At 46.3% G+C, this 27,725-nt stretch overlaps 1 protein-coding gene and 1 long non-coding RNA gene across 10 annotated transcripts in view; both read right to left on the bottom strand.

The window, feature by feature from the left end:
- LOC118396417 (pleckstrin homology domain-containing family A member 7-like) overlaps nt 1-27,725 on the bottom strand; it is a 182,609-nt gene that overhangs the window by 2,933 nt on the left and 151,951 nt on the right. The window contains exons 13-25 of the mRNA XM_035790610.2: nt 22,690-22,743; nt 15,320-15,385; nt 13,824-13,904; nt 13,414-13,563; nt 12,565-12,666; nt 12,105-12,216; nt 10,377-10,504; nt 9,746-9,940; nt 8,466-8,562; nt 8,222-8,313; nt 6,851-7,087; nt 1,696-1,923; nt 1,064-1,197 (exon numbers count right to left, since the gene is read on the bottom strand). Coding sequence (XP_035646503.1) covers nt 1,064-1,197; nt 1,696-1,923; nt 6,851-7,087; nt 8,222-8,313; nt 8,466-8,562; nt 9,746-9,940; nt 10,377-10,504; nt 12,105-12,216; nt 12,565-12,666; nt 13,414-13,563; nt 13,824-13,904; nt 15,320-15,385; nt 22,690-22,743 — 1,676 coding nt within the window. The remainder of the gene's footprint in view (nt 1-1,063; nt 1,198-1,695; nt 1,924-6,850; nt 7,088-8,221; nt 8,314-8,465; nt 8,563-9,745; nt 9,941-10,376; nt 10,505-12,104; nt 12,217-12,564; nt 12,667-13,413; nt 13,564-13,823; nt 13,905-15,319; nt 15,386-22,689; nt 22,744-27,725) is intronic.
- Nucleotides 2,223-6,844, bottom strand: LOC127908190 (uncharacterized). Of its 9 annotated transcripts, XR_008066251.1 has the most exons (5): nt 4,460-6,844; nt 4,346-4,382; nt 4,158-4,306; nt 3,554-3,817; nt 2,223-2,554 (listed from the first exon to the last, which is right to left on the bottom strand). It is a non-coding gene; the product is annotated as an uncharacterized LOC127908190 (long non-coding RNA). The 9 variants fall into 9 exon arrangements; XR_008066249.1 differs by lacking the exon at nt 4,158-4,306 and adding an exon at nt 4,007-4,119 and having other exon boundaries at nt 3,554-3,780; nt 4,346-6,844; XR_008066250.1 differs by lacking the exon at nt 4,346-4,382.

Below are 27,725 nucleotides of genomic sequence, written 5' to 3'. Positions count from 1 at the left end.
GACCGAAACAAAGGAAAACAATGAGGGACAAAGGAAACCAGTGTCCCAAATGGCACCCTATTCCCTATATAGTGCACTGCTTTGGACCAAGGCTCGTAGGGAATAGAGTGCAGGGAAAAGGATGCCATTTAGGACACAGGTGATTATTGCGTGAGCTTTTTCGGTAACGGGTTGTAGTTTGCTTAAGGTTCAAGTCAGGACCCGATTTTTTAAGAACCCCTGTTTTAATCCGTACATTTTTTTAAATCAAAATCAGCCACAACACAGGATCCAGGGACCCATGAGATGGTGCATGCAATACCGTTAATGTTTTCCTTTCTAGGTAACACTTTCATTTGGATAGTCCATCTGTAGATGCTCTACAAACCATCTACAGACGATCAGTAACACGTCATCTGCATGTCTGAAATGATGCAATCACAGTGGAGATGCGACTGAAGGACTAAAGGCATTCTGTTAAAACGCTGCTCACGGTCTACAGATGGTTGAACATCCATAAACTACCTTGTTTGAAAATGATGTGATATATACTGTTGCTACTGAAAGGCCCAAGACATGGTGTTGAAATGATGCTTATAATCTGTAGAGCAGGGTTCCCCAGCTGGCGGCCCGGCCCGAGACATAAAACACTGTTAAACAAATAAATAAATAAAAAGAACAGTAAATCAGCGCCAAGTCATTTTCATTTTGGAAATCTGTTCCAAAGTATTTCCATACATAATAGAGAGATGTATGTGATTGTATAGAAATGTAAGCAAGATTCGAAATTATCCTGTTTTAGTCAAATGTATCTGTTCGGGCTCCTTGCAGTCAATTTGCGGTCTACAAATGATTTAGAATTATGTTCCAGCCCCTTGACCATAAGCCCAAGAAAAAAAATTGTCCCCTGGCCGAAACTAGTTGACGATCCCTGATGTAGAGCATTTACAGATGGACTATCCAAATAAAGCGTTACCCTTTACTCAATAAGGAGAATTGATATCCAACAAAAGATATTATTATCGTCGTCATCATCCTCATTGTATCAACACGAACTGAATGGCTGAAACTAAGTCAGTAGTACTTGGATTTGGCCAGGATGTTTTTGATGCGTTCTGCTCTGCGTTGACGATCCTCCATCTCCTCCTGACTCAGAGGCTCCTCGGGGTCCGACTCCACATAGCGCTCTGGGATAGACACCTTTTGGGGCTTGGAAAGCTACATAGACCAAATCATAGTGAAGATGTACAGTCAACCAACAAATCAGTGTTCAGGCTTAGAACAATATTCACCAATCATCTGTTTAGGTGGTCACACTGTTAGATAAATGTATACTTTGCGGCTCTGTATAGTTATGATTGGCTCCATAAAGGCAAGGTTATGTGATTGTAGTTGAAAGCATCAGGTCATTCATTGTATGTGGTGAATGGGAAGTAGTACGAGTGCAGCAGGCTACAGTCTTTCCTCTAATACAAAACCATAATATAATATTAAAGGGGAAGTTCAGTGTTTTACAGTTAAAAAAAACAAAACAAGCATTTTCTCCAAGCACATAGACTACTTTCAGGAACCACCTAACATTAAGTTTTTTAAATATTGAACTTTCTCTTTAACCACTTGTGTACAGGTGTACAGATGTAATATTCAACCAATAACGGAGAGTATTGATAGGAGAATATTCAGCGCCAGATCCTGATGGGCCATTGGTCAACGTACCTCACGACTGAGATCCAGGTCATAGTCGAGAGGCTCCATGTCAGTCTCCCTCATGGGTGTGGCAATCGTGGGCATGGCCATCACTGAGAGCCACTCGTCTGATTGGATCCTCTCCCTTTCCTTCAGCTCGCTCCGCCCCTCGTCGCTCTGGCCCTCGGCAACCTGTCGCTCTTCCACCTGAGCTTTCTGCACCAGCTGCAAATCAAAGTCCTGCTGCTCTCGCCTCCACTAGGGGGAGACAGACAACCATTACTTTATCTGGCCACTAGGTGGAGACAGACACAACCATTACTTTTTCTGACCACTAGTGGAGGGGCAAACAACGGTTACTTTATCTGACCACTAGTGGAGGGGCAAACAACGGTTACATTATCTGACCACTAGGGGGAGACAGACAACCATTACTTTATCTGACCACTAGGGGGAGACAGACACAACCGTTACTTTATCTGATCACTAGTGGAGGGGCAAACAACGGTTACTTTATCTGACCACGAGGGAGACCAACTTCTACTTCATCTGACCACGAGGGAGACCGACTTCTACTTCATCTGACCACGAGGGGGAACAAACAAGAATTACTTTATCTGACCACTGGAGGGGACAAACACAACAGTTACTTTATCTGACCACTGGGGGGGACAAACACAACAGTTACTTTATCTGACCACTGGGGGGGACAAACACAACAGTTACTTCATCTGACCACTGGAGGGGACAAACACAACAGTTACTTCATCTGACCACTGGGGGGACAAACACAACAGTTACTTCATCTGACCACTGGAGGGGACAAACACAACAGTTACTTCATCTGACCACTGGGGGGGACAAACACAACAGTTACTTTATCTGACCACTGGGGGACAAACACAACAGTTACTTTATCTGACCACTGGGGGGGGACAAACACAACAGTTACTTTATCTGACCACTGGGGGGGACAAACACAACAGTTACTTCATCTGACCACTGGAGGGGACAAACACAACAGTTACTTTATCTGACCACTGGAGGGGACAAACACAACAGTTACTTCATCTGACCACTGGGGGGGGACAAACACAACAGTTACTTCATCTGACCACTGGACAGGACAAACACAACAGTTACTTCATCTGACCACTGGACAGGACAAACACAACAGTTACTTCATCTGACCACTGGGGGGGACAAACACAACAGTTACTTCATCTGACCACTGGAGGGGACAAACAACAGTTACATTATCTGACCACTAGGGGGAGACAGACAACCATTACTTTATCTGACCACTAGGGGGAGACAGACACAACCGTTACTTTATCTGATCACTAGTGGAGGGGCAAACAACGGTTACTTTATCTGACCACGAGGGAGACCAACTTCTACTTCATCTGACCACGAGGGAGACCAACTTCTACTTCATCTGACCACGAGGGAGACCAACTTCTACTTCATCTGACCACGAGGGGGAACAAACAACAATTACTTTATCTGACCACTGGAGGGGACAAACACAACAGTTACTTTATCTGACCACTGGAGGGGACAAACACAACAGTTACTTTATCTGACCACTGGGGGGGACAAACACAACAGTTACTTTATCTGACCACTGGGGGACAAACACAACAGTTACTTCATCTGACCACTGGGGGGACAAACACAACAGTTACTTCATCTGACCACTGGGGGGGACAAACACAACAGTTACTTCATCTGACCACTGGAGGGGACAAACACAACAGTTACTTCATCTGACCACTGGGGGGGACAAACACAACAGTTACTTTATCTGACCACTGGGGGACAAACACAACAGTTACTTTATCTGACCACTGGGGGGACAAACACAACAGTTACTTCATCTGACCACTGGGGGGGACAAACACAACAGTTACTTTATCTGACCACTGGGGGGGACAAACACAACAGTTACTTTATCTGACCACTGGAGGGGACAAACACAACAGTTACTTCATCTGACCACTGGGGGGGACAAACACAACAGTTACTTTATCTGACCACTGGAGGGGACAAACACAACAGTTACTTCATCTGACCACTGGGGGGGACAAACACAACAGTTACTTTATCTGACCACTGGGGGGACAAACACAACAGTTACTTTATCTGACCACTAGGGGGGACAAACACAACAGTTACTTTATCTGACCACTGGGGGGACAAACACAACAGTTACTTCATCTGACCACTGGGGGGGACAAACACAACAGTTACTTTATCTGACCACTGGGGGGGACAAACACAACAGTTACTTTATCTGACCACTGGAGGGACAAACACAACAGTTACTTCATCTGACCACTGGGGGGGACAAACACAACAGTTACTTTATCTGACCACTGGAGGGGACAAACACAACAGTTACTTCATCTGACCACTGGGGGGGACAAACACAACAGTTACTTTATCTGACCACTGGGGGGACAAACACAACAGTTACTTTATCTGACCACTAGGGGGGACAAACACAACAGTTACTTTATCTGACCACTGGGGGGGACAAACACAACAGTTACTTTATCTGACCACTGGAGGGGACAAACACAAGTTACTTCATCTGACCACTGGGGGGGACAAACACAACAGTTACTTTATCTGACCACTGGGGGGGACAAACACAACAGTTACTTCATCTGACCACTGGGGGGGACAAACACAACAGTTACTTTATCTGACCACTGGAGGGGACAAACACAACAGTTACTTCATCTGACCACTGGAGGGGACAAACACAACAGTTACTTCATCTGACCACTGGAGGGGACAAACACAACAGTTACTTCATCTGGTTGATTTTCAGAGGCAAAATAAAAAGTAAGTATTTTTTAACTTATTATTTCACACTAGGAGACAACCCAACACCAGCACAGATTGGACCACCCTGTGTAGAACCCGGAGAAAAGAAAACGTAAAGTAATGTATATTGTATCTGGAGCTGATTTCACAGCACAAATCCTAGTCCCATGAGGATGGACAGCTTCTGTGTTGCAGGGAGACAAATGGAGCCTTGAGGAGTGAGGACCATGCATCCGAAATCTTGTCTTTCTTGGCTTCTGCATTGTCACCACAGGACGTCCCCTACGGCGTCTCCATTCCACCACCAACAACTTCATTGCATTTAATTGTTTTCAGGATCACCAGAAAGAGGATTTCATTATTAGATTAATGACAGCAACATAAAGAAGCAACCACCAAAAGGATACTGATGAACCTGTTACCACACACACACACACACACACACACACACACACACACACACACACACACACACACACATTTGCTTTTCCAAACACATACATAAACACATTTGTGTTGCGAGTAAATATCTGTTTGTACTGTATGCGTGTTGTTATGTGTGTGTCCTAGCCCTCAAACCCATGCATGCATCATTGCCACTCCAGTGCGTGTAGGCCTCCCATGATGTGAGGAGAAAGTGCATCACATGCGTTATTGTGCTCACTGGACAGAGGACCCCCCCCACAGGGAAAATACATGCATTACATATTCATCAAACCCCCGCAAAAATGGAAACACACAGCCAGAGGTGATTTTATTTAGTTCTTTTGAAGCAAAATGATTTTATTCTCGAGCGCAAATCTCTACATCGGACAATAACAGGCGTGAAGAGGCTGTGCGTTGCCTCTCAGTATAATTTAGCATTCGCTAGTGTCTCTAGTGACTTCCTTTCTCTGTGCAATTATCTGTACATCCTCGCTGCAAAAAAAAAAAAAAATCTATCAATCAATTGGGACGGGGAAAAGCAACATGGTGGAATTTACACCTGCCTTGACGGTAAGCTGTCGGCAGCCATTTTCATTTGCAGTGAAGCAGATCAAATAGGTTTAATACTCTCTCACTATGACCTTGACCGTAGAAGTACGCCATTGTAGCGGTCAACCACGGTTAAGTACAAAAGTCTTTGTGATAAAAGGCTGTGATAATGTCGATGTAGCAGAAACTCAAAACTAAATGCTGTGAATAAGCGACTGTTTCGTGTGTCATGGTGGGGAAGAAATGATTCAAATGCCCCCCAAAAAAGAGGGAGCCTAAAATCTCTTGGCTATTATGGTGAAGCGTTACAAAATGAAATTTAGTAACCAGCAGGGGTTGAACTACGTGTTGCCAAATGTTAGTAGGAGCACAAGGGTTGATGGCAAATGTAGCAAGGAGTTTGAGGGTATTGATGATCTCACAGCAATCTGGTTAAGATTGTGTGTTAGATAATATATTAGATGGTTAAATTAGTCTTCGTAAGGACTCTCCTACGTTGGCACGCACAACAAACCTCAAACAGACGTAAGACAACTATCTGAAGGCTCATTTGAATGGGATTCTGTGGTAGCCATAGCACACCATAAGACAAACAGGGTGGAAAAAAGGTGAGGCTGAAGGTGAATCTTGTGAGAAGAGGAATGATTATTCACCGGGAACTAAAGGCACTTTGATTTCATTGGATTCATATCATTTGAAAGATGGAGGGAGGAGGGCGGTTTGATAATGATTTGTGCCACTTCCCACCGAGTTGATTTGTTCAAATAATGATACACATTTCCCCATCCCTCTTTTTATCAAATCTCTATAAAATATAATTTTACAAATGTATAGGCTACTGAAAATATCCTTCAGTAAATAAATACTAATGTATATAAGTGTAAATGTACATAGAATGGGCTTTTCTTTTCTCGTGACAGAGAGAGGGGGAAGGCAGAGCTATGCCTGTAGCCAATCCCCCTCTTCTTCTCCTTGAAATACATTCAGTGTGTGTCAGTGAGGTACCGCACGGGGGCACCGGTTATCGGGTAAACGCAACCCATATACACCTTCATATGGGGAACAGCTCTGTCTTACAGTCCCCATCTTCGAACAGATATCCCCTCCCCTACTCTCCCAAGCAGCCTCCACCACGCACAGTCCAACCGCTCTATAAGCCCAACCAGCCACGGCTTTGTCCCATCCAGTCCCACCGGCCCTTCGCGTGCTAGCACGATGCTAACGCTTACTCATGTTAGTGCCCTTGGTTACACATGGGGGAGAGGGTGAGTAGGGGATGTTAGCATGTTAGCAATTGTGGCGGCGCCTATGTGGGGGGTTCGGCGGGGGCGCGACAGTGGCAGTGGTCCCTGCTTCTGCTGCGGGGGTAACGTACTGAGCCCAGGTCAGTGGAGGAGAGAGCCCTGGTGGAGGAGGAGGTACGATGAGCAGTGTTGGAGTGGCGTTCTCCCTGGCTGAGGTTCCTCTTGCGCTCGCGCACCAGGGCCCTCTGGTGCCTCTTCATGCGCTCCAGCTGCTCCTCTGCGCTCATGCGGCCCCGGGGGGCCTGGGCCAGAGGCTGGGGCTGCTGGCCAGAGGAGTACAGCTGCTCCAAAGCACTCTTGGGTCTCTCCTGGTACAGTGAGTGTGTGAGAGAGAGAAAGAAAGAGAAAGAGAGGGAGAGAGAGAAAGAAAGAGAGAAAGAGGGAGAGAGACAGAGAGAAAGAGGGAGAGAAAGAGAGAGGGGGAAAGAGGGGGAAAAGGAGAGAGAAAGAGAGGGAGAGAGTAAGAAAGAGAGAGAGAGAGAAAGAGACAGAGAGAAAGAGGGAGAGAGAGAGAGAGAAAGAGGGAGAGAGAGAGAGAAAAAGAGAGACGGGGACAGAGGGCGAAAGAGATGAAGATAGGAGAGAGAAACAGTGAAAGAGATGAGATGGGTCGTGACATAGAGGTGTGATATGAAGTGGAGTAAAGGAGGAAGAAAGAAAAACAACAATGAGTCCTGAACACTAATTCCTCTTCAGTCTCAGGATAAAGTACTAAACGAAGCTCCCAGGTTAGTCGAGTTAGACGTACGCTCCACAGCTCGGTGGTGTTTGTAGTGTATGTGTAAAGGCCGGTAGGTTTGACCGGTAGGTTTTGTCGAGCCTCGGTGGACCTCTGAACAGAGTACCGGACGTAATTTGCAAACAGATTCTATGACAGCCAGAAGTCGCCAACGGAGGGGTGGTCCCTATAACACAACGCGCAAACAGCAAGCAAAAAACAAACAACAAACGAATCGTCCCAGTGCTGCGCAGACAGACAATGTTCTCCTGAAGAAGAAGAGGTTACCGCACGGCTTATGTCACCTTATTCCCTACATAGTCCACTACGTTTGACCAGAGAATTATAGGCCCCGGTCAAACGTAGTGCATTGAATAGCAAATAGGGTTTTATCATCTCCACCCGGCACAACCAGAAGAGGACTGGCCACCCCTCAGAGCCTGGTTCCTCTCGAGGTTTCTTCCTAGGTTCCTGCCTTTCTTGTGAGTTTTTCCTCGCCACCGTGCTTCTACACCTGCATTGCTTGCTGTTTGGGGTTTTAGGCTGGGTTTCTGTACAAGCACTTTGTGACATCGGCTGACGGGCTTTATAAATACAATTGATTGATGGATTTGGATAAAGCTCCTATCTCGTTCCCCTGTGTCGTGACCGGTGACTCACCCTCCCCTTAATCCCTACCTAGTGCACTACTTTCGACCAGAGCAGGCTCTGTTTGGTGACTCACCCTCTCTGCAGAGGCAGCCGCCCCCCTCCTCAGGGTCACGTAGGAGGAGATGTTACTGGACTGGTTCAGCCTCGGCGATGAGCCCGACAGACCTGTTACGGACAGGAAACAGGAAACACTGTTGTGATATGCCTGGGGGGGGACCCATTCTGATACAGCACCACTGCCCCGAAGAGACACGGAGTGACAAAGAGTGGAACGTCAGCATATCCACAGGTCTGAATTGCAAGCTAGCTGACAATACCTTTGTTTGGGAGGGTCTGGTAGTCCCCCTCAGACCCTGTGCTGCTCTGGCCCGTCCCGGGCAGTTCTGGTTCACTCAGGTATGACCGCAGCTCCACCTGACACACATCATACTGCAGTTGTCACAAACTAGATCCGCGAGGTTTGAGTCATCTTGCTCTCAATGAGGTAAAGGCTGCATTCCACTTCAAAAAGGTGTTGCCTTTCCCTCAACCCTCATTCCCTCTCCTTCAGAGACGACTGGGAAAGGTGTGTTAGCCACTCATTCCCGCTATGTTGCCTCTGCAGGTCTCTCAGAAGCATGAAGATTAGTGAGTGAGGGAAGAGGGCAGCTTTTTGGAATAGAATGCAGCCTTGATGCATCTCCTCAGTGAGATTTCAATGCTGAGGGCGTTAACGCGGCTGTGTGACAGTATGATATTGCCCTGTAAGACTGGCTTCGATGGCAATAGCTGAAAACAGCAGTGTTGGTTTTGATACCGTAAGTGCCGCCATGGACCGTTCAACTTCACAAGCGGTACCCGATAAAAGCACTGTTGTACGCACAGCAAAGCACAGCAAAGCACAGCAAAGCACAGCAAGCACAGCAAAGCACAGCAAAGCACTGTTGTACGCACAGCAAGCACAGCAAAGTACTGTTGTACGCACAGCAAGCACAGCACTGTTGTACGCACAGCAAAGCACTGTTGTACGCACAGCAAGCACAGCAAAGCACTGTTGTACGCACAGCAAAGCACTGTTGTACGCACAGCAAAGCACTGTTGTACGCACAGCAAGCACAGCAAAGCACAGCAAAGCACTGTTGTACGCACAGCAAGCACAGCAAAGCACAGCAAAGCACTGTTGTATGCACAGCAAGCACAGCAAAGCACTGTTGTACGCACAGCAAAGCACTGTTGTACGCACAGCAAGCACAGCAAAGCACAGCAAAGCACTGTTGTACGCACAGCAAGCACAGCAAAGCACTGTTGTACGCACAGCAAAGCACTGTTGTACGCACAGCAAAGCACTGTTGTACGCACAGCAAGCACAGCAAAGCACAGCAAAGCACTGTTGTACGCACAGCAAGCACAGCAAAGCACTGTTGTACGCACAGCAAAGCACTGTTGTACGCACAGCAAAGCACAGCAAAGCACTGTTGTACGCACAGCAAAGCACAGCAAAGCACTGTTGTACGCACAGCAAAGCACTGTTGTACGCACAGCAAGCACAGCAAGCACAGCAAAGGCTCGTCTTAACAATCAATAACAAAATAAGTGTAAATAAAAGGCTTGTCCTGACTTTAAAGTCTCCGTTGACACACCCTCCGCTCTCTCGGTCCCTCTTCCTCTCGTCCGACTGGCGTTTGAGCCCGCGAACCGACGTGTGTCGTACTACCACCGACGCCTCTTTGGGGAGGGGTGGGATGGCGGGGGGCGGGTCTTCATAATCGTAGAGGCAGGGCAGGGGTGGTCTGGGAGGAGCCTCATCTTCTGCCTGTACCAGAGCCACACCCATACAGGAAGTCAGTCACAATTGGTTCTTATTGTCAAGTACCTCAAAGCTCATTGGAGGAAGAAGCCTGAGGGGGAGGGACCTTGAAGCGGGAGGAATCAAGGATTTGTCAGCTGGAAACGCTTTCAGACAACCGCTGATGAGAAGGGAGTCATTCAACTCAGGGCTATCTAGGTTTCATGTTCAGCTTTACTGTTAAATGTGTTTCATGCATTCTGACCCTTCACAGCACCGGTCAAGTGTTCAACTCATTTACTTCAAACATTTGTTTGTTTTTTAAAAAATCACTTTGTACAGTAGTTCCAAACCCACACACTTTAATGCAGGACTAACTGCTGTTATTATTAACCCACTGTGGTCCATGACGAGGTTAACATCCCCCAGCAAACCCAGATCTACAAACTCAACTGCCACTCACCCATTTTGGCACGGGGTTGTGAGGCAGCGTGTAGGAGCTGCGAGGAGGGGGCCTAACTTCCCCTACGGGGGGCGTCGCGCTCTGTGAAGGCACTGCAGGGTCCGGCACTGAAGCCACTAGTTTCCTCTCTGGAGGATAGAAAGACACGGGCAAATGAAGACGTGTAACTTCACACACAGGAGACAAATGAAGACGTGTAACTTCACACACAGGAGACAAATGAAGACGTGTAACTTCACACACAGGAGACAAATGAAGACGTGTAACTTCACACACAGGAGACAAATGAAGACGTGTAACTTCACACACAGGAGACAAATGAAGACGTGTAACTTCACACACAGGAGACAAATGAAGACGTGCAACTTCACACACAGGAGACAAATGAAGACGTGTAACTTCACACACAGGAGACAAATGAAGACGTGCAACTTCACACACAGGAGACAAATGAAGACGTGCAACTTCACACACAGGAGACAAATGAAGACGTGCAACTTCACACACAGGAGACAAATGAAGACGTGCAACTTCACACACAGGAGACAAATGAAGACGTGCAACTTCACACACAGGAGACAAATGAAGACGTGTAACTTCACACACAGGAGACAAATGAAGACGTGCAACTTCACACACAGGAGACAAATGAAGACGTGTAACTTCACACACAGGAGACAAATGAAGACGTGTAACTTCACACACAGGAGACAAATGAAGACGTGCAACTTCACACACAGGAGACAAATGAAGACGTGTAACTTCACACACAGGAGACAAATGAAGACGTGTAACTTCACACACAGGAGACAAATGAAGACGTGTAACTTCACACACAGGAGACAAATGAAGACGTGTAACTTCACACACAGGAGACAAATGAAGACGTGTAACTTCACACACAGGAGACAAATGAAGACGTGTAACTTCACACACAGGAGACAAATGAAGACGTGTAACTTCACACACAGGAGACAAATGAAGACGTGCAACTTCACACACAGGAGACAAATGAAGACGTGTAACTTCACACACAGGAGACAAATGAAGACGTGCAACTTCACACACAGGAGACAAATGAAGACGTGCAACTTCACACACAGGAGACAAATGAAGACGTGCAACTTCACACACAGGAGACAAATGAAGACGTGCAACTTCACACACAGGAGACAAATGAAGACGTGCAACTTCACACACAGGAGACAAATGAAGATGTGCAACTTCACACACAGGAGACAAATGAAGACGTGCAACTTCACACACAGGAGACAAATGAAGACGTGCAACTTCACACACAGGAGACAAATGAAGACGTGCAACTTCACACACAGGAGACAAATGAAGATGTGCAACTTCACACACATGAGACAAATGAAGACGTGCAACTTCACACACAGGAGACAAATGAAGACGTGTAACTTTACACACAGGAGACAAATGAAGACGTGTAACTTTACACACAGTAGACAAATGAAGGCCTCTGTGCTGGTTGGTCTGTCATGGTTAAGTGTTAGGATATGGGGGTAGTTTGGTGCAGTTGGTTTCGTAACACGAGCACATGGTATGGAGAGACTAGATTAGTCTTTTTACCATGGAAAGCTACCCTAGTCGTTTGTCTCCCATGTAGCGTTTTGTAGTTGGGAATTCCCCCAAGGGGATAAATAAAGTTGTTTGATCTGAATTGAATTGGGTAAAACACAGTGGGCGGGAGGTGATTTCTCCCACCTGGGTTCTGCACTGAGTCGATTGTGATCTTGTAGTTGGCTTTGCTGGAGCTCAGTCCTGCCATCACGTCCTCTATCCTCCACAGCTCCCGCTTTATCTCTGTTTTCTCCTGCTACACACACACACACACACACACACACACACACACACACACACACACACACACACACACACACACACACACACACACACACACACACACACACACACACACACACACACACACACACACACACACACACACACACACACACACACACCGTAGCTGATTCCTACTGTGCTATATACACACACACACAACAAACAGGCTTTTCCCAGTAGACCCACCCCATCTACAGTACACGCTTCAAAACAGTGAATAGCAACTCAATGTTCTGTTCACGTCTACGCCTGTGGACATTGTCCCCATCGAGTGAAATAGCAGCACTGCACAGCACTGGGGTGCAGTACCGGCTCTGACCTGAGGGGTGGCGCTGTGGTTCATGTGTGCCTCTAGCACGGCCCTCAACTGCTCCACAGAGCTCTCCAGCCTGCTGTAGTCCTCCCAGGCCCGGGCCATCTCCTACATATAACATGAGGCAGCAGGGGAAGACAGTTTCCGTAAACATATACAGTGGAATGTGTTGGCCAGAACCACACACCTACATCTGCATTGCTTGCGGTTTAGGGTTTTAGGCTGGGTTTCTGTATAAGCACTTCGTGACATCTGCTGAAATGGGGTTTATAAATACATTCGATTGGCTGATTGCTACCCGACCCGAGCTCCAACGTAGATCGGGTTAGGGCCGGGTGGGGCCCGTTTTTTCATCAATAACCAGGGTACGGGCAGGGCTCGGGCATCACTAAATTGATCGGTAACATTCTGAAAGCGAAGTCATCTGCTCGTGCTCTACTGGGCAATACAGTCACATCTGTCTAGGATCATAACGCAGTGCTTCAGCCTCGTCATAATACAATCAAATAATAACGTGAGTTTTTGTCGGAGTTTAGAGTGACGAAAAGTAGCTAACTGCGCTCTCACGTCTCTTCACTTAGCAGAGCAAGCCGAGCCGTTGCCGTGGATACTCACAGACACTCCCCGAGGCGTCATGAGCAGCGCGTATGCAGAGCGACCCGCGCACAGCGAGCCTGTGACAGACCGAGAAGAGCAGCTAACGGATTTACTAACACAATAAGTTACTTCTGATTTCGGCTAAGGGGGCCTTCAATTTAGCAGAAGCAAATTGGGCCTGGGTAAGGCAAGGCTTAAACATCACGGGCACGGGTAAGGCTCAGGCTTAAAGTTCAGGTGTGTCTGGGATGATCTCACCGTGGACGCGCTGGAGATCTCGGCCCTGATGTGCACCACGTCCTCCTGTAGGAGTCTCTGCTGGTAGGCTATCTTCTCCAGGTGGGCTGCCTGGTCTCTGTACAGCTCCATCTGTTGGTGGGACACGTCCAGCACCGACTCCAGCTTGTCCTGATGGGTCACGGGTTAGGATGTCAATATCAGAGACCGCAGGGTCGAGGTCAATTCCAGTTCAACTCGGGAAATGCACACGACAATGTAATTTTTTGTCAAAGCGGAAGAAAAAAACAGAAATAAAACCCTTTAAATTGGAATCATTACATTTTTTTTATTTTTTACCATTGACTTGACATTGATTCCTTGGCTGATAAATTCAAAACGGACCCAAATGCAGTGAGACACACATGAGTATAGAGATGAAGTGTCAGTACCTTATCCTCCTTTAGTGAGCTGATCTGGACCTCCAGTTCCTTCAGGGTCTTGTCCTGCTCACATAACCGGCTGAGTTTCACCTGTAGGCCAGGGACAGACAGACAGACAGAGAGACATAGAGAGAGAGCGAGACAGCGAGAGAGACAGCAAGACCGAGAGAGACAGAGACAGCAAGAGAGAGAGAGAAAGACAGCGAGAGAGAGAGAAAGACAGCAAGAGAGAGAAAGACAGCGAGACAGAGACAGCAAGAGAGAGAAAGACAGCGAGAGAGAAAGAGACAGAGAGAGAAAGAAAGACAGAGAGAGAAAGAAAGACAGAGAGAGAAAGAAAGACAGAGAGAGAAAGAAAGACAGAGAGAGAAAGACAGCGAGAGAGAGAGAAAGACAGGGCTGTTACAGACCAATCTTTCCTACGGTTTCCTACAGTGTGTGCGCGTCACTTTCCTCCATGTACATGTATATCCTCCCCCTCTCACCTGTTTGTGTGTGTGTGTGTGTGTGTGTGTGTGTGTGTGTGTGTGTGTGTGTGTGTGTGTGTGTGTGTGTGTGTGTGTGTGTGTGTGTGTGTGTGTAAGTCTACCTGCATAAGTGTGTCCGTATCCCTCTCTCCTGTCTCATTAGCTGATAATTATACAGAGCAAATCCTTTACGCAAATACGCCACATCCCACGCTACCCTTTTGTCAAAGTGTCTCAGAACCTTTGAGTCCTAAATGAATCCCCGATTAAGGGTGCGTCACCAACGGGCACCCTAGTTCTTATACAGGGCACTACTTGGGGCCCTGGTCAAAAGGAGTGCAATGTATATGGAACAGGGTGCCATTTGGGACACAGGGTAAGAAACCCAAACATAACCCATAAGTTGCATAATAATTGTCTGTGGTTTTGAAAACGAGAGAAAATAGCTAGATTATGGTCGCATGGTACCTTTCGAAAGGCACAAAACATACGCTTAAGTGTTTATGTTCCATTTGCCATTCTGTTGAGCGCATCAATTATTTGTGGTGATGTCTTCACGCGCAGTAATATTGCTTGGTTGACTCAGTGAAATATTCAGTGCGGATGGGGGGAAAAACCCTGGCCTCCTTGTAAATTGTTAAAGGGCAAACGTGCGGAGCTGTCAACGCTACACTCTTCAACTCCTTTTGGAGTAGTTACACTCTGAAAGGAGAACAAATTGACTTTGAAAAATGCTAATATAGAACTGAAAGACTCACTAAATCCTAGATGACTTATTTTATTACATTTTTATCGCTCACTCTATCCCCTTAAGGGTCTATGGTAGTCAGAGTATCAGTCTCATCTCTGTACCTACCCTTCCAGAAAGGTTTGAAGCTAAAACTCTAAACATTTCCCTTGGGACAAGAGATAGAGTGAAAATATCGTTGGGGGTTGAGAGAGAGAGAGAGAAAGAGCGAGTGTGTGTGTCTGTGTGTGTGCGCGCATTTGTGGGGGTGCATGTGTAAGCAATGCGAAATGCTGCTGGCTCATACTCACATCCACGTCACTCTCGGCTACTCTGACGGGTCTCGTTGCTTCTTTCAACGTCTGACTTCCAATCACCTTGGGACCAGAAAAAAAAATACATTTTCAAATTGTGTTGCTCTGTGTACACTCGGTGGCCAGTCTATTAGGTACACCACCTCGTTCACGGAAATGGTTCGCTCCTACAGATGGTGAGTCACGTGGCCTGCTATATAAAGCAAGCAGACAGGCATCCCGGTTCTGTTCGATTGAACGTTAGAATGGGCAAAACGAGTTACCTAAGCGACTTTGAGCGGGGTGTGATCGCCGTTGCCACGCGCACCGGTTCTAGTATCTCAGGAACGGCCGGCCTAATGGGCTTTTCACGCACGACAGTGTCTAGCGTTTATCCCGGGAATGGTGCGACAAACTAAACATCCAGTCAGCACCAGTCCTGTGGGAGGAAACAGCTTGTTGATGAAAGGTCGAAGGAGAATGGCAAGAATCGTGCAAACTAACAGGTGGACCACAAACAGGTAAAATAACAGCGCAGTACAACAGTGGTGCAGAACGGCGTCACGGAACGCACAACTCGTTGGTCCTCGTCACAGATGGGCTATTGCAGCAGAAGACCACACCGGGCTCCACCCCTATCAGCTAAAAACAAGAAGCGGTTCCAGGGGGCATCCAATCACCAACACTGGACAATTGGGGAGTGGGAAAATATTGCCTGGTTCGACGAATCCCGGTTCCTGTTGGGTCCTGATGATGGTAGAGTCAGGATTTGGCTAAGCAGCATGAGTCCATGGCCTGGTGTCAACGGTACAGGCTGGTGGCGGTGGTGTAGGGAATGTTTTCCTGGCACACGTTAGGTCCCCTGATACCAATTGACCAACGTTTCCACGCCCCAAAGAATTCTAGTTGTTCTGTAAGCAAAGTGGGTCCGACCCGGTACTAGATGGGTGTACCTAATAAACTGGCCACTGTTCTGGTAGGGATATTGGCTGTTGATGATACTAAAAAGTTACACTGAAAGCACAATGAGGAAACCAACCGTGAACCAATCATGATGACTTAGAGAAAGTAAGAAAATAGCCATTGACAAATGCAGCCTATATGACAGAGACAAAGAAGCTCTTTGCATGAACGCCACTCAAGACAATGCCCATTGATTACATTTATTTTATCTCCATAGATTTATGTCCCTGTATCACAAAAAGATGGGACGACAAACCAATTTTAAAACAAAAATGGAATGAGACACTGCTTAGGCTACTCCTTACAATACTCCCAGTGTTGGAAATACATAAATTGTACAGATATATATTTTTGAGTATTCCTACAGTATATTCTGAACCAACTGGGTTTAGGGTAAACATGCTGCGTTGTTCTGGGGATATATCAAGGAGATATGTTTGATAGATCAACAGGAGGATGGTGCAACCGGCTAGCTTTTCAACCCCCGAACCAACCACAGCCACCACAGCACACGCACTGCAGCGCCATCCCAGGCCAGGACCACCAATCACATCACAAAGGAGCCGAGAGTCAGGGGTTACAGAGGGGTCAATGCCAAGCCAGTGCCCACACACAGCCATGGACACAGAAAGTGTTTTTAAGCGATGGGATGGTCTCCCTCGTAAACATGTATACATACACGCTCATGCACGCGCACACATACGCACACACACACAGTGTGTCCACAGTTCTTACGTTCCAAAGTGGCCCGAGAGGCCCGGCGGTGCAGTGCAGTAGCACACTGTGAGCCGTGAGGATGAACGGCTCTAAACTTTTGATCTGCGTCAAATAGAGATGGAGAGCCACTGTTACAAAATGGCTGCCATTCGCTGAGCAAGTTAGCAATTTGACCATTCATTAGAATATACTTGTTTGTATACCAACTGTTATGTCATATAAAAATTGTAAAAAATTACCCCTTTTGTTTCACCGATTTCGTGGTATCCGATTGGTAGTTACAATTTTGGCTCATCGCTGCAACTCCCGTATGGAGAGGCGAGTGCCGTGCGTCCTCCGAAACACGACCCAACCAAGCCGCACTGCTTCTTGACACAATGCCGGCTTAACCCGGAAGCCAGCCACACCAATGTGTCGGAGGAAGCACCGTGCACCTGGCGACCGTGTCAGCGTGCGCTGCGCCCGGCCCGCCATACGCGATGGGACAGGGACATCCCTGCCGGCCAAACCCTAGCCTACCCCGGACGACGCTGGGATATTGTGCGCCGCCCCATGGGTCTCCTGGTCGCGGCCGGATGCGACAGAGCCTGGACTGAAACCAAGAATCTCCAGTGGCACAGCTAGCGATGCAGTGCCTTAGACCACTGCGCCACTCAGGAAGCCCTATGTCATATTTACAACAGTACCGAGTCAGCATTATGGTGGTGTTGTGCATGGGCGGATTGGCCGTCTGGAAAATCTGGCCAATGACAGAAGGGCCGGACCATCTTATTTGGGTTGGCTGGTCGAAATTGACAAAAATAAAACAACAAATATGACACACAGTCCATTCGGGAAAAGTATTCAAACCCCATGACTTTTTCCACATTTCGTTATGTTACAGCCTTATTCTCAAATTGATTACATCGTTTTTTCCCCCCTCCCTCAATCTACACACCCCACAATGACCAAGCAAATACATTTTTTTTAGAAAGTTAGAAATGTATTAAAAATGTAAAACTGAAATATAAAATTTACATAAGTATTCAGACCCTTTACTCAGTACTTTGTTGAACCACCTTTGGCAGCAATTACGGCCTCGAGTCTTCTTGGGTATGACTCTACAAGCTTGCCACACCTGTATTTGGGGAGTTTCTCCCATTCTTCTCTGTAGACCCTCTCAAGCTCTGTCGGGTTGGATCGGGAGCACCTCTGCACAGCTATTTTCAGGTCTCTCTTGAGATGTTGGATGTCGGGTTCAAGTCCGGGCTCTGGCTGGGCCACTCAAGGACATTCCGAGACTTGTCCCGAAGCCACTCCCTGCGTTGTCTTGGCAGTGTACTTAGGGTTGTTGTCCTGTTGGAAGGTGAACCTTTGCCCCAGTCTGAGGTCCTGAGCACTCTGGAGCAGGTTATCATCAAGGATCTCGCTGTACTTTGCTCCATTCATCCTTCAATCAATCCTGACTAGTCTCCCAGTCCCTGCCGCTGAAAAACATTGCCACAGCATGATGCTGCCACCACCATGCTTCACTGTAGGGATGGTGCCAGGTTTCCTTCAGACGTGATGCATTCAGATCAAAGAGTTCAATCTTGGTTTCATCAAAATAAGGAATCTTGTTTCTCATGGTCAGTTTTTAGGTGCCTTTTGGCAAACTTCAAGTGTATGTCATGTGCCTTTTACTGAGGAGTGGCTTCCGTCTGGCAACTCTAACACAAAGGCCTGATTGGTGGAGTGCTGCAGAGATGGTTGTCCTTCTGGAAGGTTCTCCCATCTCCACAGAGAAACACTGGATCTCTGTCAAATTGACCATCGGGTTCTTGGTTACCTCTCTAACCAAGGACCTTCTCAACCGTTTGCTTAGTTTGGCCGGGCGGCCAGCTCTAGAAATCGTCTTGGTGGTTCCAAACTTCTTCCATTTAAGAATGAAAGAGGCCACTGTGTTCTTGGGGATCTTCAATAAAGCAGAAATGTTTTGGTACCCTTCCGCATATCTGTGACTCGACAAAATTCTCTACAGACAATTCCTTCGACCTCATGGCTTGGTATTTGCTCTCGCATGCACTGTCAACTGTGGGATGTTATATAGACAGGCGGACTGCAATCAAGTTATAGAAGCATCTCAAGGATGACCAATGGAAACAGGATGCACCGGAACTCATAGCAAAGGGTCGGAATACACTGCTCAAAAGGATAAAGGGAACACTAAAATAACACATCCTAGATCTGAATGAATGAAATATTCTTATTAGGTATTCTTTACATAGTTGAATGTGCTGAAAACAAAATCGCACAAAAATGATCAATGGAAATCAAATTTATCAACCCATGGAGGTCTGGATTTGGAGTCACACTCAAAATTAAAGTGGAAAACCACACTACAGGCTGATCCAACTTTGATGCAATGTCCTTAAAACAAGTCAAAATCAGGCTCAGTAGTGTGTGTGGCTTCCACGTGCCTGTATGACCTACCTACAATGCATGGACATGCTCCTGATGAGGTGGCAGATGGTCTTCTGAGGGATCTCCTCCCAGATCTGGACTAAAGCATCCGCCAACTCCTGGACAGTCTGTGGTGCAACATGGCGTTGATGGATGGAGCGAGACATGATGTCCCAGATGTGCTCAATTGGATTCAGGTCTGGGGAACGGGCAGGCCAGTCCATAGCATCAATGCCTTCCTCTTGCAGGAACTGCTGACACACTCCAGCCACATGAGGTCTAGCATTGTCTTGCATTAGGAGGAACCCAGGGCCAACCGCACCAGCATATGGTCTCAAGGGGTCTGAGGATCTCATCTCGGTACCTAATGGCTGTCAGGCTACCTCTGGCGAGCACATGGAGGGCCGTGCGGCCCCCCAAAGAAATGCTACCCCACACCATGACTGACCCACCGCCAAACCGGTCATTCTGGAGGATGTTGCAGGCAGCAGAACATTCTCCACGGCGTCTCCAGACTCTGTCACGTCTGTCACGTGCTCAGTGTGAACCTGCTTTCATCTGTGAAGAGCACAGGGCGCCAGTGGCGAATTTGCCAATCTTGGTGTTCTCTGGCAAATGCCAAACATCCTGCCCGGTGTTGGGCTGTAAGCACAACCCTCACCTCTGGACGTCGGGCCCTCATACCACCCTCATGGAGTCTGTTTCTGACCATTTGAGCAGACACATGCACATTTGTGGCCTGCTGGAGGTCATTTTGCAGGGCTCTGGCAGTGCTCCTCCTGCTCCTCCTTGCCCAAAGGCGGAGGTAGCGGTCCTGCTGCTGGGTTGTTGCCCTCCTACGGCCTCCTCCACGTCTCCTGATGTACTGGCCTGTCTCCTGGTAGCGCCTCTATGCTCTGGACACTACGCTGACAGACACAGCAAACTTTCTTGCCACAGCTCGCATTGATGTTCCATCCTGGATGAGCTGCACTACCTGAGCCACTTGTGTGGGTTGTAGACTCCGTCTCATGCTACCACTAGAGTGAAAGCACCACCAGCATTCAAAGGTGACCAAAATATCAGCCAGGAAGCATAGGAACTGAGAAGTGGTCTGTGGTCACCACCTGCAGAACCACTCCTTTATTGGGGGTGTCTTGCTAATTGTCTATAATTTCCACCTGTTGTCTATTCTATTTGCACAACAGCATGTGAAATGTATTGTCAATCAGTGTTGCTTCCTAAGTGGACAGTTTGATTTCACAGAAGTGTGATTGACTTGGAGTTACATTGTGTTGTTTAAGTGTTCCCTTTATTTTTTTGAGCAGTGTACTTATGTAAATAAGGTACTTATTTTTATATTTTAGAAATGTGCTCAAATTTAAACCCGTTTCCACGTTGTCATTATGTGGTCTTGTGTGTAGATTGATGAGGGGAAGAAAAGTATTTAATACATTTTAGAATAAGACTGTAACGTAACAAAATGTGGAAAAAGGGAAGGGGTCTGAATACTTTCCGAATGCACTGTATGTACAGTGCCTTCATTACCCATTTTGTTGTTACAACCTGAAATGGATGTTTTTTAACCATCTACACACAATACCCCATAATGACAAAGTGAAAACAAGTTTTGAAGAAATTGTAGTTAATTTATTGAAAAATAAATTCAGAAATATCATATTTACATAATTATTCACACCCCTGAGTCACCTTCGGCAGCGAATCACCTTCGGCAGCGAGTCACCTTCGGCAGCGAGTCACCTTCGGCAGCGAGTCACCTTCGGCATCACCTCGCAGCGAGTCACCTTCGGCAGCGAGTCACCTTCGCAGCGAGTCACCTTCGGCAGCGAGTCACCTTCGGCAGCGAGTCACCTTCGGCAGCGAGTCACCTTCGGCAGCGAGTCACCTTCGGCAGCGAGTCACCTTCGGCAGCGAGTCACCTTCGGCAGCGAGTCACCTTCGGCAGCGAGTCACCTTCGGCAGCGAGTCACCTTCGGCAGCGAATCACCTTCGGCAGCGAGTCACCTTCGGCAGCGAGTCACCTTCGGCAGCGAGTCACCTTCGGCAGTGATTACAGCTTTCTGGGTAAGTCTCTAAGAGCTTTGCACACCTGAATTTTACAATACAATTCCTCAAGCTCTGTCAAGTTGGTTGTTGCTCAATGGTAGACAGCGATTTAAGCCAAAACTGTAACTAGGCCACTCAGGAAATTCAATGTTGTCTTGGTAAGCAGCTCCAGCGTACACCGAGTACACAAAACATTAAGAACGCCTGCTCTTTCCATGGCATAGACTGACCAAGTGAAAGATATGATCCCTTATTGATGTCATTTGTTAAATACACTTCAAATCAGTGTAGATGAAGGGGAGGAGACAGGTTAAATAAGGATTTCAAAGCCTTGACACAATTGAGACATGGATTGTGTAAGTGCGCCATTCAAAGGGTGAATGTATAATATTTAAGTGCCTTTAAATGGGGTATGGCAGTCGGTGTCAGGCGCACCGGCTTGTGTAAAGAACTGCAACGCTGTGTCAAGAATGGTCCACCACCCAAAGGACATCCAGACAACTTGATACAACTGTGGAAAGCATTGTCGTCAAAATGAGCCAGCATCCCTGTGGAACGCTTTTGACGCCTTGTAGAATCCATGCCCCCAACAAATTGAGGCTGTTCGGAGGGCAAAAGGGGGTGCAACTCAATAATAGGAAGGTGACCCTAATGTTTTGTTCACTCAGTGTGTTATATAGAGCCAAAATATCAATAAACTAGCAGCTAAGCATCACTGGGACCAGAAGACCAGGGGGCCAGGGGACCACACTGCCTGTGCTGGGACCAGCTACCTCTTACACTTATTCACGCATACATTTCTTTAAAACATCCCGTGCGCTTTGTTCTTTTACCAAGTTTGCCGCTTTGTTCTTTTACCAAGTTTGCCGTTTTGTTCATCCCCATTTATGCCGTGTTGTTCTCAGCTCTACCCTGAGATGCAGGGTGTGTGTTGGTCATCCAGCAAGTAGTGAGGGGAGTGTGTTAATGTTAGAGAGCTTTGGCCAGGCATTAGGCCTGGCTCCAGGGTGATGTTTCCCCTAGGTACAGATCCATGATCGGCTTCGCCTCCACCAATCCTAACCGTAACCATTTGTAGGGGGAAAAAATGCAAAACAGAGCCAAGATCAGTGCCTAGGGGCAACTTCACCCTACTGTATTTGAGTAGGCCTACGAGAGAGAGAGAGAGAGAGAGAGACAGAGAGAGAGACAGAGAGAGACAGAGACAGAGACAGAGAGAGAGACAGAGAGAGAGTTCCCACCTTCAAGTCTAGATACTCCAGGTCTTTCTTCAGTTGCATGTACGTATCGTCAACCTTCGGGCAGAGTGGAGAGATAAAGAAGAGTCAATCAAAGCTTTACGGCATTACAGTATGGAAGCCCACAGGATTTTGACAGGTATACGCTTCCATATTATAGATCTAACTGTATAGTGGATATTAGTTGCCGGATGAATCACTGATAATACATATGATTATATGGCGCTACTCATTAACGGCAAATCTACCATGATGTGTTACAATAATTACTTGTCCGTTCTACTATAATCATCTATAATGATCCATAATGGATTAGGAATTAAGGGTGAGATGATCGTAAGCCTAATGTCAAGAATATGCTTTTGGAGGATTGCCATCCGTTAGGCTCGTTATAAGATGAGTAAAATATCAAAATGGGGAAAACATTCATGTTGTCACACACCAACACACACACCACACACACTCGCACACGCACACGCACGCACACACACACACACACACACAGACACACAGAGAAAAACTGTACGTATTGGCACATTTAATTTATTATGAGCTTCTCAATGTTATAACCCCAGAGAGGCAAGACGTGCACATACCAAATGGAAGCACACTACAAGCAGCCGCTCCAAGATCACAAGCCCAAAAACGGCGCCACTTTGAAGCCAACTAGCAACATCTCAGCCAAACAAACTTAAAAAATAAAACACTAACCAAAATATAGTCGTTGCATAAGTATTCAGCCCAAAATTAGATCAGGAGTTAAATTTGGCTGAACAAATCACATAAGTTAGATAGTTATTCAAAAATCATGTCCACCGTTATTAGTCTAAGTCCTCCTCTGTCCCCCATACAGACAACATCTGTAAGATTCCTCAGTCAAGTTTTGAATTTCAAGCGCAGATTCAACTACAAACGACCAGGGAGCTTTTCAAAAGCCTCATAAAGAAGGCCGCTGATTGGTAGATTGGGTAACAATAACAAAATCAGACATTAAGTTATTCATTATGCTGTGGATTATACTGTATATTAAAACCACCCAGACACATATCAGGCCGTCGTTCTGAACTGAGCAACAGGACAGGAATGAAACTGCTCAGGGATGTTACCATCAGGACAACGGTGATTTTAAAACAAGCTACACAGTTCAATGTCTGAGATGGTAGAAAACTGAGGATGGATCAACAACATTGAAGTGATTCCACAACGATTACCTAAATGGCAGCGTAGAATGAAGAACAGAAATATACAGAATGAAAATGCCAAAAACACGCATCATGTACACAAAGGCACTAAAGTAATACTGCAAAAAAACACAGCAAATTAACTTTTTTTGGCTTAAATGCAAAGCCTTATGTTTGGTGCAAGTCCAACACATCGGAGTAACTATCTCCTTATGTTCAAGCATGGTGGTGGCTGCATCATGGTATGGGTATGCTTGACATCAGCAAATACTGGGGAGTTTTTCCAGGATAAAAGGAAACAGAATGGAGCTAAGCACAGGCAAAATCCTAGAGGAAAACCTGCTTTAGTCTTCTTTACAACCTACAAACACAAAGCCAAATCTACACTGGAGTGGCTTACCAAGAAGACAGTGGATTTCCCTGAGTAGCCAAATTACAGTTTTGACTTAAATCTGCTTGGAAACCGATGGCAAGACTTGAAAATGGTTGTCTAGCCATGATCCCAAAACATCTTAAGGAATTTTTAAAATAATAAAAGGGCAAATATTGCACAATACAGGTTTGCAAAGCTCCTATAGACTTACCCAAAAAAAGAATCACAGCTGTAACCGACGCCAAAGGTGTTTCTAACATGTGTTGACTCAGGGAGCTGTATACTTATGCAAACACTATACTTTAGTTATTTCATTTCTATTAATATTTAAAATACTTTTTCTTGCACTGTAGACATTAGACTATTTTGAATCGATTGTTAATTAACAAAAAAAAAGAAGACGATTCAATTTGGATCCCACTTTGTAACACAATAAAATGTGAAGAAACCCAAAGGGTCTGAATACTTTTGCAAGGCACCGTAGATGAATGAGTGTAATTTCTGCGTGCGTATATGATTCATTTCTTTGCTACTGTGGATACAGTGTTTTATAAGCTAATTTGGGCTGGGCATCTTGAAGATGCAAGACACTATAATAATGAAACAAATCAAAAAGCATAGAAAGGGACTATGGGGGGGCAGCCAGCACAGGCCAACGCTCACAAACAGCCATGTCCAGGTTGAGCTCACATTGGTGGGGTAAAGAAGACCAGGCGCACTGGGGGCCCCCACCTGGCTGCTGCTGCCGTGGCCCATGGGGCCTAGGAAGGGTCCCAGATAAGAAGGGCCGGAGGAGAAGAGAGGGTTGTTTTTGGTGGTGAGGAAGTGGGGGCCAGAAGGGCTGTAGTTGAAGTGCTGCAGCTGGGTTAGCGTGTGGTGGCGAGCGGCGGCCATCTTTGCCTGATGCCTCCGGAGCTGAATGAGCAGGAGGGTGAGCTCCTCAGGCTGCGTGTGTAACAGTAGTGTGTCCCTCGAGGGACAGAGGGAGGAAATGGGGGAATTAACTCAACACCCCAACACAGACAGAGCGCTCAACGGTTAGCAAAGATACTCAGAGCTGTATAGAATCTATATAGTTAGGTTGAACTGTCGGTCATGTTAGCACCAAAAGTTCAATGCCATTTACATTCAAACAAAGAAATCTTACTGGAACGCTAGGGAAAGTGGAGACATCACAAAAGTCTAACTGTAAATAGTAGTGGAGACACCAGTTTTGGAGGCAGTGTTACACTTGCTAGCAAAGAAAGCCGTACAGTAGCTAACTAGCTAAAATGTTTTGCCCCACAGTAAGCCAGGTTATTTAATTATTTAACTAGCTAAAGTTATTTAGAGCTAGTTAGCTAGTAAAAGGGTGCAGGAGTGGTGGCTAAAGTAACACTTGTGTCAATAACATGACAAAAAAAACATGTGCTTCCAGTTGTTTTGACATTTGACAGATTAGGATGCAATCCAAGTGTTTTCTTGTCTTGGAACTTTTGATACCAACACGGCAGCCATTCAAATATCTGTATCTACACTGAACAAAAAAATAACGCAACATGTAAAGTGTTGGTTCCATGTTTCAAGAGCTGAAATAAAAGATCCTAGAAATGTTCCATATGCAAAAAAAGCTTAACTCTCTCAAATTTTGTGCAAAAATTTGTTTACATACCTGTTAGTGAGCATTTCTCATTTGCCAAGATAATCCATCCACCTGACAGGTGTGGCATATCAAAAAGCTGATTCAACAGCGTGCTCATTACACAGGTGCACCTTGGGCTGGGGACAAAAAAAGGGCCACTAAAAAGTGCCGTTTTGTCACACAACACAATGCCACAGATGTCTCAAGTTTTGAGGGAGCGTGCAGAAGGCATGCTTGACTGCCGGAATGTCCACCAGAACCTTTCCCCAGAAAATTGAATTGGGAATTTCTATAGCATAAGCCGCCTCCAACGTAGTTTTAGAAAATGTTGCATTACGTCCTCACAACCGTAGACCATGTGTAACCACGCCAGCCCAGGAACTCCACATCTGGCTTCTTTACCTGCGGGATCGTTTGAGACCAGCCACCCGGGCAGCTGATGAAACTATGGGTTTGCACAACCAAAGAATGTCTGCACAAACTGTCAGAAACAGTCTCAGGTAAGCTCATCTGCGTGCTCGTCGTCCTCAGCAAGGGCTTGACCTGACTGCAGTTCGGCATCCTAACCGACTTCAGATGGCAAATGCTCACCTTCGATGGCCACTGGCACGCTGGAGAAGTGTGCTCTTCACGGATGGATCCCAGTTTCAACTGTACTGGGCAGAAGGCGTCGTGCTGGCGAGCACTTTGCTGACGTCAAAAATGTGAACAGAGTGCCCCATCGTGGCAGTGGGGTTATGGTATGGGCAGGCAAAAGCTATAGACAACGAACACAATTGCATTTTATTGACGGCAATTTAAATGCAGAGATACTGTGACGAGATCCTGGAGGCCCATTGTCGTGCCATTCATCCATCGCCATCACCTCATGTTTCAGCATGATAATGCACAGCCCCATGTCGCAAGACACTGTACATAATTACTGGAAGATGAAAATGTCCCAGTTCTTCCGTGGCCTGCACAGTTACCAGACATGTCACCCATTGAGCTTGTTTGGGGTGCTCGAAGTGTACAACAGCGTGTTCCAGTTCCAGTAACTTCACACAGCCATCGAAGAGGAGTGGGACAATATTCCACAGGCCCCAATCAGCCCGATCAACTCTATGCGAAGGAGTTGTGTCGTACAACATGACACAAATGGCGGTCACACCAGATACTAACTGGATTTGTGATCCACGCCCCTATCTATTTTTTTTAAAGGTATTGACTTTTAACCAATTTTGTTACATTACAGCCTTATTCTAAAATATATTAAATGAATGTTTTTTTCTCATAATCTATACACAATACCACATAATGACAAAGCGAAAACAGGTTTTTAGACATTTTTGCTATATTATAAAACATTTTTAAACAGAAATACTTTATTTACATAAGTATTCAGATCCTTTGCTATGAGATTCAAAATTCAGCTCAGGTGCATCCTGTTTCCATAGATCATCCTTGAGATGTTTCTACAACTTAATTGGAGTCCACCTGTGGTAAATTCAATTGATTGGACATGATTTGGAAAGACACACCTGTCTATATAAGGTCCCACAGTTGACAGAGCAAAAACCAAGACATGAGGTCGAAGGAATTGTCTGTAGAGCGCAGACACAGGATTGTGTCGAGGCACAGATCTGTGGAAAGGAACCAAAACATGTCTGCAGCATTGAAGGTCCCCAAGAACACAGTGGCCTCCATCATTCTTAAATGGAATAAGTTTGGAACCACCAAGACTCTTCCAAGAGCTGGCCACACCTTTGGCAGTGATTACAGCCTTGGGTCTTCTTGGGTATGATGCTACAAGCTTGGCACACCTGAATTTTGGGAGTTGACTAGTCTCCCAGCCAAACTGAGCAATCGAGGGAGAAGGGCCCTT

Source organism: Oncorhynchus keta, chromosome 17, assembly GCF_023373465.1.
Source record: "Oncorhynchus keta strain PuntledgeMale-10-30-2019 chromosome 17, Oket_V2, whole genome shotgun sequence".
NCBI classification, from domain to species: domain Eukaryota; kingdom Metazoa; phylum Chordata; class Actinopteri; order Salmoniformes; family Salmonidae; genus Oncorhynchus; species Oncorhynchus keta.
This window is presented reverse-complemented; position numbering and strand designations above follow the sequence as displayed.